A 12,270-nucleotide genomic window follows, 5' to 3' on the forward strand; every position below is an offset into this window, starting at 1 on the left:
TGTTGGGCACTCAAATCTCTACACTGTATGAAGGTAATCGTACAACGAACTTTAAAAACCTCTACGAAGGTCTTCAAACAGTTACCAGTTAATGCAACACCATCCTGCAGATACTACCTACCTTGCTTTCTAAATTTTCGATGGTCTACAATGTCTTTAAATTATTCACTAAAACCGAAAAAAGTGAGTGCCTCAACAAAGAGCCTTACGAGCTTGACTTTCTAAAAATAATACAAAATTTATTATTTTTCTTTTGTTTGTTTATTCATAAGTGAAAGGAGATAACGAAGTGCAACTTACCACAATCATAGCTAATGTTATTCTACAACAGAAAATATGAACCTAAAGGATTTTCAGTGTTGCCATCCATAGAAATTACAGTGTTGCCAGAAAAAACAACGCCCCTAAAATCTAAGTTAAGACAGCTAGTAGAGGAACGATCTCAACTGCATTTGGTTACGTATCATATTGTTTTGGTTTCTTGTGAACTACTTTTTAAATAGCATTATTATTTAGTTTTAATAACTGTATGTTAGAACTATTTCGTTTATTACAAACTAAATACAACTATTAGTTAAAAAGTAGTTCACAGGAAACCAAAACAACATGATACGTAACCAAATGCAGTTGAAATGAAAAATGAAATGAAATCTGTGAGTTTTACGTCCCACGGTTATGCCGGTTAGGCTAAAGGAGACGGTGATGATGAGTAATGAATGAAATGGTGGAATGAAGAAAGTGGGAGGAAACGGGAGAACCCCGAGAAAACCCACGCACACGGTGTTCGTCCACCACAAAGTTCACTTGGCTGGGGCTGGGATCGAACCCGGGACCCCAAGCACCAGAGGTGAACGCTCTACCACTGAGCCACCGCGGCCCCTCAAATGCAGTTGAGTTCATTCCTCTACTCGCTGCCGTAACTTAGATTTTAGGGGCGTTGTTCTTCTGGCAACACTGTAATTTCTATGGATGGCAACACTGAACATTCTTCAGGATCATATTTCCTGTTGTAGAATGACATTATCTATAATTGTGGTAAGTTGCATTTCATTATCTCCTTTCACTTATGAAAAACAAGCAAAAGAAAAATGGTAAATTTTGTATTATTTTTAGTACGGCAGGGCTCTTAAGAGTCTTCATCCCGACGAAATTAAAATACCGCTAATTTTACATTAATTACGCGATATCTTCAAATAGATAAAAGATAATCAAAATATGGAACAAGAGCGCCCTAGACAATATCATTTTACATGAGAAACCGTTATCACGACTCACTTATCTGCTTTCGATTTCGAGCCATTTTGAAAATCGGCATTTATTTTCGCGCTTCTAAACGGCTGAAAACGGAAAACCACTAGGTGACTTGTGATAACGGTACCTCATGCAAAATAATATTGGCTAGGGCGCTCTTATTTCACATTTCAATTATCTTTTATCTATTTGAAGATATCACACAATTACTGAAAAATTAGTGGTATTTTAATTTCGCCGGGATGAAGACTTAAGTCGGATGTTGAGGAAACAAAAGCTAGATACTAATCAAGTCACAGATCTTTCCGAATATTCTGTAATGGTTCTGTATTTGGCAGTAGCTTAGTGCAGATAAAAACAATTTAAATTATAGGGTCGTTTTCCAATTTGGGCGCATACCATCATGGACCAATGATATGAGGACACATCTCATTATAAAGCAATAATACAAATAATAAGCGTCTTAAGAGGCCTTATCACTGCGAAATTAAAATACCGCTAATTTTACAGTAATTATGTGATTTTCAAATAGATAAAAGATAATCAAAATGTGAAACAAGAGCACCCTAAACAATATTATTTTGCATTAGGTACAGTTATCACGAGTCACCTAGTAGCTTTCCGTTTGCAGCCATTTAGACACGCGAAAACAAATGCCGATTTTTCTAAATGGCTGGAAACCAAAAGCAGGTAAGTGATTCGTGATAACGGTATTTCATGTAAAATTATATTGTTTAGGAAGCTCTTGTTCCACTTTTCGATTATCTTTTATGTATTTGAAGATATCACACAATAACTGTAAAATTAGCGGTATTTTAATTTCGCCGTAATGGGGCTTCTTAAAAACCAAACTATTCAACCATCAACAGGGTTGGCAAAAACCATTTGGTTTAAACCAGGTTTATTTGGTTTAAATAATTTGCTCTATATATTCATATCATATATGGACAGAAATAAGTTTGTTTCGCCTTGATGTTATTATGCAACAGCCGGGTTATGCTGGAAGGGGTCACATAAGCTTAAAACGGAATAAAAACTGCTTCTCGAGTTACATCCGAGAGAAATTGTCCTCCATCTGTCAAGAGTCATTTCAAAAGGACAAAAAGATACAGTTGCACAAGTGAAACCATTATACAGAATTACATATGGACAATTTCAAAGTACTACGGAGTACAGAAGAACTAATTTAGTTCAAGTTAGTTAACAACGACTTTTATTGGTCCAAATTAAAGAAATACAACGACTTAATTTGCATATCAGTAAGAAAAGTGTATAAAGATACGAATTATTTGAGTCCACTTTGGCTCAGACTCATTTATACATAAATATATACCAAAGATACTTCTCATTTCACTAAATGCCTCTCGTGGGGTCTGTATGACCCCCCCCTCCCCCCCACACAAAAGTACGGCATTTCGATGTATTTTATCAATATTAAACATTGAAACGAAACAATATTTAGAATTTTTCCTTGATTGCAATTACACAACAATAATTACAAAAAAATCACAAAACAAACAAAAAAGTTGCTTTTGTAGTATAATCTTTCTGAGTAATGAATGGGGAATTTAGGTCTGAATATAATACGAATAATATACGGGAGTGAAACGTGATAACCCACAAATGTGTGTTCATCAAGATTTTACAAACACTTACACTTTTACGAACATTTTTCGTTTTTTGGTTTAAACCAGTTTTTTTTTTTTTTTTTTTTTTTTTTTTTTTTTTTTTTTTAACCAACCTTGGTTTAAACCAGCCAACCCTGACCATCAATAACACTATTAACTCGAAAATGCAATAACGATACAATAATTAGTATTCATTGGAAGTATGAACGCTACAGAATAATTCACACATATCAGCCTTCCAACCAAGTCCGCTCTACAATTTTGATTTTCTCGAAAACTACGCATGAGAATGTACACTCGCCCATATCACTTTGTTTAGCTCAATGAGGTCTATCGATTGGTATATCGGGTGTTCTAAAAACGGTGCCCGCGGGCTACTAAACACTATTATACAAGTCAAATATATATATATATATATATATATATATATATATATATATATATATATATATATATATATATATATATATATATATATATATATTTGTATACCTTTTGGATCCTGCCCTGGAGACGTGAATTGCACTATGTAGCAACGTCGCAGATAAAGAACCATAGAGCAGATCTACCAATCCATCAGATAATTAAATCCATTCTTTCCAGATGAAGTCGATAGACGTCGACACTAGCGCCACTTATTAGTGTAACAATTGATCCAACTGCTTGATGGATTTGTATAGTAATGCTAATGGTTCTAAATTAATCTGCGACGTTGCCACATGGTGAAATTTTCATTCCCCATAGCGACTGAATGGGCCCCGGAGGACATACCATCATAAAACATTTTCACTTTATTAGCCTATAGAATAGTGCTCTGTGATCCGTGGGCGCCATTTTTTTGAACACAAGATATATGTTTCGTCTTTCCAGACTTTTTTATCTCATTTTATACTAACAATATTGTAAAAATTGGTATCAAAGAATTGCAGTTTACACTTACCATATGGAATGAATGGCAGGATTTTGCAAAACATACGTTCTATCTAAGTAAAGAAAAATGCTCCTAATCATTATCATTTGTCTACAGTGGGCTTGCCAACACTCATTCATCTTCTTCAAAAATATTAGTCTATCCATTGATTCAGCCAAGAACTGCTGAATGTTGGTTTTCACATGAGTCTCCGTTAATGCTGCAACGACACAAAAACAAAAAATAACAAGTTAAACTTTCTCAATGTCACACTTATCCTAAAACTTAAATTTTCGATTTATACAGGCGATTTATAATAGAAAAGTACTAGTCGTTTCCAATACTTCTGATATTCTACATTTAAACTGCTATAATCAGAGCTAGTTTTATTCCATGTAATGAAAAAAGAAGTCAATTTCCACAAATGCTTTCATCTTTGAATATCTATCTATCTATCTCATATATAAAAGGCACACGGGAATAACGATCTAAGTCAATTTTTAAACTTTATGAGAAAAAGCAATTTAAAAGTGTAAGGACTATTTTCAGTTTGTTCTCGACAATTATTACGTCCGTTTTTCTGTTCTTTAGTAATACACATTTTTATTGATTTCTACAGTCATTTAGATTACAATTATTAACTGTTATAAATGAAAAAAATACAGAATCTTCCATGAATAAACAATACATGCATAGAGATAGTATTTCACCTTGTCTCTTGTTTGTGTGGGGGTTTCTTTACTGACACTAACTTACTGTCTTCGTCCACCTCATTTTCGCGTATTCTCAATGAAATGAAGTAATGTTGCGCGCCTACAGAATTGCTTCAAGAATTGCAAGTCTTCAAATTTCGTACGGAAAATTTCAATCGACTGTCCCTGCTTTATTGGAGGCAATGGGTCTGCTTTCAGTTCTCGCAGTTCAGAGGTTTCTATGATTTTGTATGTTTCATATGGACCAAAATATGACTTTCGACGGTGAAACAGTGTATCAAGAGTATCAATTCGTCTTTGCATTGAATCAGTGGAACTATAGAACTGAGGATCGATCGTTTTCCGATGGACCTGTGGACACTGATTGTTTTTCCAAAGTACACGATCCTTCCAAAGCTCAATTCCAGTGACACTGGTCACATTTTCGAAATACACAGTTTACCAAATGTAAGACCGCTATTCGTTGTATAAAATAACTCAAATTCGCAAAAAATGGACTTAGATTGTTATTCCCGTGTGTCCTTCATATGTAAATGAAAGTGACTGTTTGTGACTAAGTAACTCTTGAACTACCCGACCAATCTCCATTTCAACATAGATGAGGTTCGGGTCTGGGATTGTTTTTATCATTTCACTTTGACAATGCAACTTAGGGAAGGGGGAGGGAGGATGTATGTATATAGATACACAGATAGTTAGATAGATAATTGAAGATGACCGATATCAGTGTCGAATCCATAATTTTCGGGGTCGCTGAGACGAACAGTGACTCTTCCGATGCCATTTAAATCCAAATTCAGCCCTCATTAGTACTCCTAAAGGGAGGAGGAGGATGGTGACATGTAAAAATAACTGAAAATGACTGATATTAGTGTCGAATTCATAGTTTTTGCGGTAACTAAGTTGATTGGTGACAGTTTTGGTACCCTTTAGGTCCAAAATAAAACACATTCTCCCCGTTCAAAAACGGGAATTCTGCTAGTATTTAAATAAAAATTGACATTATTTGTCGCCTTTTCACGACAAAACGACTGAACCGTTTGAAATAAATTTTTGAATACAGCACTCGAGACGAGAAGTGTTTTTATTAGAATTTTAATTCAAAACTTTTCTTCTGAAAGGAACATCTACCCAGATACATATTACTGTACTATTTGTGTTTCATATCCTTAGCAAAAATACTGTGTGTATATAAAAAAAAGACGGTAACCTCTATGGAACAACCATCCCTATTTGTGACAAGTTTTCGGTGAAATCAGCACTGGTCGCGCTCAATACTCATTTTATTGTATGTGCATAAATTGCAACATTCTGTAAACTAATCATTTCCTTTGGACGTATGTATCAGCAAATGGGATTAAAGAACACAACAAATGGCAATATTTTATTCTTGTTATTTGGATAAAATCTACGGGAGATAGATCAAATTAGTATTTAACTAAATCTACCATTTTAACCTTTAAACGGGCATTGACGCAACTGCTGCATCGGGGCTTCAAACCTCAATAGCTCAGCCCCTAAATAAGGTCGGAAGATGACTTTGTTATCAATATATTCCTGAAGGATGCAGCTTTCCGCCGGTGTGCATTTTATGTATGTGGGAGCGTACCACGGCAGGGGGAGGAGGGTAAAGCTCGTTTTTTTTAACAGGTTTTTTGGGAGACCATTCCCGCCCTCTGGAAATAATCATAAAAATTGGTATGTGAAGCAATGAAGTAGGTTACTACATGGTAATATCCTGTATTTATATCTCTTGCTTATATGGAGGGAGTAGGGAGGTGGCAAAGTTGGCCAATTTTTGGAGTTTCAGTTTTTTGACGTATATTACATTAGTTTTCTGGATGGTTCCATGTAAGACAAGAATATCTTTTCACTGAATTGGTTTAGAAGCATAATTCTTATTGCTATCTCGTTGGAATCTCTGTTCTATTCCATAAGCTTTCCAACGATGTATGAATCATGACTGTGATCAGTGGCGGCGATTGGACGTTGAAAGTGGGGGGGGCAAGACATGATCTGAATATTTGTATGTCAGTGTTAGTTTACCTGGTTGATGCTAACACTTTGTTTGACGAAAGATTGTATAACTAATAGCATACTATCTTTTTCAGTTAAAATATCGTATATCGTATTTCATATTTTATTAAGTAAATTGACAAGAGCATCGGAAGTAGGTACTAGCCCTTTGTATTGTTAAACAACGAAAGTATAAGAGGTTTGATTTCTTGCTCATGAACATCTTAAAATTCTGTCTGGAAAATTGTGTGACCTTATTATTTAATAACAAATTTGCAAAACAAATAAATAGAAAAGATAATATTAATCACAGTAATGAATAATGAGGCTTGTTTTGCAAAAGTAACATTGAAACCAGCAAAAAATGAACAACTTATTTTTAATTCCACACATGCTATGAAATGCATGTTATTACTCTTAAAAAGACAGTAAATACTACGAGTGTATGCTACGACATTTAAAGAAACACTTTTGTAGCTTTCCGAAACATGTTCGTTGCCATTAGGTGCAGTTTTCACTTTCTTGGAATACATCTAAACTCAACAATACTTAGAATCACTCCAGTTATACGAAATAATTCTGAAACCCAGAATTATGTTGAATTCACTAAATTTAATTATATATACATTCGTACACCCCTAAACACACCACTTCACTCGTATATTATACTGCAAAACAATGGAAAAGGTAGAAGTTGTTTCTTATTACTCTGTTTTTATTCAATATTCTTTACTACGTATTAGGAAAAAGAGAATACATTTTAGGAACTGTCAATTTTTATGCAATTAAAGAATAACTTCTGAAAGACTTTTTTTGACGAAATGTTATCTCAATTAGTTTCAAAGCGGTTGAATAACATTGTTAGTAAGAAATGAAAGTACGCTGCAATTATTGCGCTCCAATAGGTTAAATTTTGGACCATTTACCGTGGCCATTAAAACTCAATTCCTGTAGCATTCTTAACACCACGAGAAGAGAAATAACCAATACGTACTCTCGCAACGGCAAATATATGGCATCTTTCTTTTCTATGAACCAGTAATATATACAATAACTTCACATTTCCAAATGAAACTATATACATCAATGGGTCACTTCAGAAAAGTGGGAGGGCAACTGCCCCCTTTACCCCCCCCTAATCGCCGCCCATGACTGTGATAATTAGGGAAGTCACCAAGGTTGACAACGTGAAGGTCTGCAATTGCCCTTCGTAAATGACATGGCCTTTTTATAGGAATTTTGTTCTGAATTTTTATCTCCGTAAAGTCGATTTTTTCACTTTTTTATTTTTTTTTATTCTTTGCTTCATTTTCTTCTAAGAATACGATGGGAATTGCATCACCAATGTTACCACGTTGGTGTCTGTAGTCTATAAGCTTTCGTTTATGAATAATGACTCTGTGATAATTAGGGAGGTCACCAGAACCCCTACCGTGAAAGTCTAAATTTTGGGCGAGCGTCTAAAGGTTAACGGATTAAAAAAAAAAGTACTTATTAAATCAGAACTGCTAAGAAACAATATTTCATTAAACAATTTTAAATCACTACGTAAGTAAATTTTTGATTAAATATTAAACTAAGTTAGCATTCGAGACAAATAATAAAAAAAATAATCTTGAATTTATCTTGAAAATTATTTAAAAGTGTCTAAGTAAGAAAATATTATGAAAAAGACTTACTCTGTAACGCTCAAATCATTGAACTAAGTCCGCGCAGGCTTTAATGTGATTATCAATTCACAATCATTCTCATAGTGACTGGTCTCTCCAAAGCCTCATTCACTAAGTTTAGTGTTCCATGAAGTTTGGAAATTGCCATTCACCGTTAAGTGTAAACACTGTTTCTCCATCCTATCATATGATTATATAGTAAATAGTGTTTTATCTCCTGTGAGAACAAATATCACAACTATTGAAATCTGTTAAAATTTCAATAAGCAGTGATATCTGAATTTACGAGTTGTTTCTTTTGTTAAACACCAATTATGTAGTTCAGATCATAGAACCAGAAGATCTCGACAATACAGGGTGTTTTAAAACAACACCGACAACGTTTGGGAGGTGATTCCTGACACCAAGATAAGACAAAAAGTATAGACCAACCTGGGTGCACAAATGCTTCCTTTCGGAGTTATAGGCTGCCGAAAACATGAAAAACTTACTTTAAAAGTCCATAGACAAAACTATGGGACTTACCGTAGTCGGGTCAAGACTTCACTTAGGAAATATCTATCTTTCAGAATCCTGTTGTACTTCCGAAACAATATTTATAGAGACAGTTGGAGAGTACTTCAAATTATATAACCGTAGCCAAACTCCCGCTATAAAAATTGCTTGAGTACCTTAAGTCCTGAAACATGTATTTTTGGATAGAGTACATATTAGTTCCTAAGTGAAGTCTTGACCCGACTACGGTAGGTCCCATAGTTTTGGAGCTATGGACATTTAAAGTTAATTTTTCATGTTTACGGCAGCTTATACCTCCGAAAGGAAGCATTTGTGCACCCAGGATGGTCTATACTTTTTGTCTTATCTTGGTGTCAGGAATCACCTCCCAAACGTCGGTGTTGTTTTGAAACACCCTGTATATAAAAAATTATATTCTTTCTGAATATTTTAACCTAAATATGAAACTATACCAGAAAGATGTTGAATATCATATTGAACGCTGATAGTAGGACTGGCAGAGACCCGAAGCTGATCTGCTTGCCTGGCAGATGTGGTAGCAAGTAAGCTAGCAGTAATGCAAGGAAGTTTACTTAGTTTTGAAAGTTTACAAGCAGTATGTGCATTAGTGTAAGTAGGGAAAGGCCCACTGCCTAATAATTTTTTTTTTTTTTTTTTTTTGTGTGTGTGTGTGTGTTCCTTCCAAAACAGAATGTTGCAGAGAACTTTCAAATTGGCTATAAGTAGATATGAAATCCTTGCAATTTTATGTGCCAAATTAAATTAAAATAAACGCTTCTTGCTAGATGCACTAAACATATCCCATAAGAAACTAAAGTACGCAGTTCAATTTAATTATGTACCACTGTATTTGTTTTTCAACTGTACGCTGATGAACCTTCGTAGCCTTACATTTGTATATTGTGTATATATATTCATCACTATATCATTTGTAAAAGGAACTACAGCTCTGTTACAGATGGCATAAATAATAATATATACTGTATCTCTCTGGCCTATGGAACCCGTAAGTTAAAATGCCGCGTTCACAAAAGCTCTCCATCGACTTTTGTCCTTAGCCAACTGGATCCAGTTTCTACTTTGTATTACTATTTCTGCGAGATCCGTCTTAATATTGTACGGATTCCCACATCATAACAAAAGCACATGTCAACACAACACATGGAATTGATTGTGAACAGCGTAGCAGACAAGAGGCCGACACGAAAGACACCGAGGAACGCCGAAAGAAGACGGGCCTCACGGAAGGACCCGAAGAGGACAGATAAAAGCTCGACCACCGAGGGACCCGGCATCAGTCGACCAACTGATCAACTAACCAACACCTGCCCTGAAGTCGCATTGGACTAGGGGTACACCTATCCTTACCCGAGGTCGCATTGGACTAGGGATCCTTGCTACAACCAAGCCTCGCGAAGCTACCTTGGGCTGAGGGAGCTATCCTTCAAGGCTCACCAGAACCAGTATGTGCTTTAGAGACTGCCTTGAGAGAAGGGGCACCGTGCAAAACACCTATTTCCTCTCATTTGGTCAATACCAAGATAGACACTATCTTACTCTTTGTAATCAAAGTCATTTGTATTTAACAAATTTTATAATAAATTAGTGAAGGGGAAAAAGACTAGCCCGGACCGTTATTTAGCCTCTACCTATAAGATAATTACAATATTGTCCTTCCATCTGCGCCTAGGTCTTCCTAATGGACGTTTTCCGACTGCATTTAAGTCAGAACTTTGAAAGTGTTCCTACATTCTTCCATTCTGGCTACAAGACCAGCCCACCTGAGCGTCCTAGATTTGATGACCCTAACAATGTTTGGTAAACCGCATAAATTATGCAGTTCGTTTTGATGTTTCCGCCATTCCCCCTTGCCGTTTCTCTTGCGTCCGAATATTTCTCTCAGGACAAATATAAGTAAAAAATATAGTTTTGTGGTTGTAAATGATTTCTACGCCACTGGATCTGCAGTATTCATTTCTGCCCCTCCCCTTAAGAAATTGAGCTTGCTAAGAGTTTGTAGGTGCGTCACTATTGGAGCTATGTGTTTCACATAGTTAGGAATATGAGAGTCACCGCCAGAAGACGACAAATAACAACAGATACAATCTGTCAGTTAATAGTGCATTTGTTTTACATATACAGTATAACCTGCCTACATGTCCAACCAGAATTATTATATTGAGAACGAACGACAATCTTTTTTTTACAGCCGTAAAAACTAGCTTTTATTATTTTTGTCGAAAACTACGCATACGAATTTAGTCACAAATATGTCAATTTGTTTAACTGGTGGTGGCCTGTAGATTAATGTATGTTTTACCCTTGAGCAATATTATATTATTAATGAAGAACTTAAGTACTAGTTTTATCGTAATAGATAGCGGGTTACTGTACAATATCAATTTTTAAGTTTATGAAAAATAGTTTTTCCTGATTTTCTTGGAAACTACGCATGACAATTTACATTCACTCATATACAGTTCAGCCCACTTATAACGAATTTCAAGGGACCAACACAGTGAGTTCTTTATATCCGAACTTCGTTATAAATAAACTCATGTACTTTCCCGAATTATGAAAAAAAAAAAAAAGGATTAGATAACAAGCAAATACGTTTAAAATAGAACATAAAACAGTATAGCATAAAATCTGTAGATAATTTAATTAATTGGGTTGGTATCTAGCCTATCGCACATACTGCAGTTCACAAACACGAGTTAAAAAAAACTCAACTTGCCATGTATTCCTGCCTTACAGCTACCGTAAAACGCACCTCACTTTCTCTCCGTGTCTAACACAATGAGCTCCAGTGAAAACAGAGATCTACTTTTAACATAGACCTTGAACTTTGGTGGACGCGCGTTGGCAAAAATATCTGCACCCGGGGCGATTTCTGCTGTCATTCGAGTGGGAAAGAGAGGAGTGAGTTATGCTTGGCTTGCACAGTGACAATAGCTATGAAACCCAGTTTTGCGGTACCAGAGTCATGCACGAGCAAAAGAAAACAAAACATGACTCCGTTTTGAAAACTTAGCTCGCTTTAAGCGGTCTTTACGGAAAATATTGTTCGTAATATATGGTCATTTCTTTCATGTTTTAAATAGGTGGTGTGAAGGGGATTTCATTTATGTTCGTAATATCCAATAATTCGCTATTTCCGAGTTCGTTATAAGTGGGCTGCACTGTAATATGTATATTTGTCATTTTTTGACTTTGTTTCTCCCTGCTATATGCTAAGAATATTGCTGAATTTTGCTTTCAATATCCTATTGTCAAGAAATCGTTTGGAAAACACATTAAGTATTAAAGAAATACTAGCGCAACACAATTCAAGTTCCAGTCACATAATCACCAAGGACATTGCGTATAATTCATAAATGGGCAAACCTGTGAGGTTGTTTCTCATTAAATAGGATGTCAACTTTACTTGTGCTCATCTGTATTCAAGTTGTGTACGGTTCGAAGGCCAATACAAGGTAAGATTCAACGTACCAACCAAAAGATTTCTCTCTGAAGAACAAAACGGGTCATTAAATGTTCAAACTTTCACCACCGACTACACAGCC

At 35.5% G+C, this 12,270-nt stretch overlaps 1 protein-coding gene across 1 annotated transcript in view; it reads right to left on the minus strand.

Annotated features, from left to right (window-relative positions):
* The window catches only part of Cul4 (cullin 4), a 67,724-nt gene that overhangs the window by 34,315 nt on the left and 21,139 nt on the right, over positions 1-12,270 (minus strand). Inside the window, exon 3 of the mRNA XM_081756148.1 lies at positions 3,820-4,009. Within this exon, the coding sequence (XP_081612274.1) occupies positions 3,820-4,009 (190 nt within the window). The remainder of the gene's footprint in view (positions 1-3,819; positions 4,010-12,270) is intronic.

The sequence above is a fragment of the Thermobia domestica genome, chromosome 4 (genome assembly GCF_964235325.1).
Source record: "Thermobia domestica chromosome 4, izTheDome1.hap1.1, whole genome shotgun sequence".
NCBI classification, from domain to species: Eukaryota; Metazoa; Arthropoda; class Insecta; order Zygentoma; family Lepismatidae; genus Thermobia; species Thermobia domestica.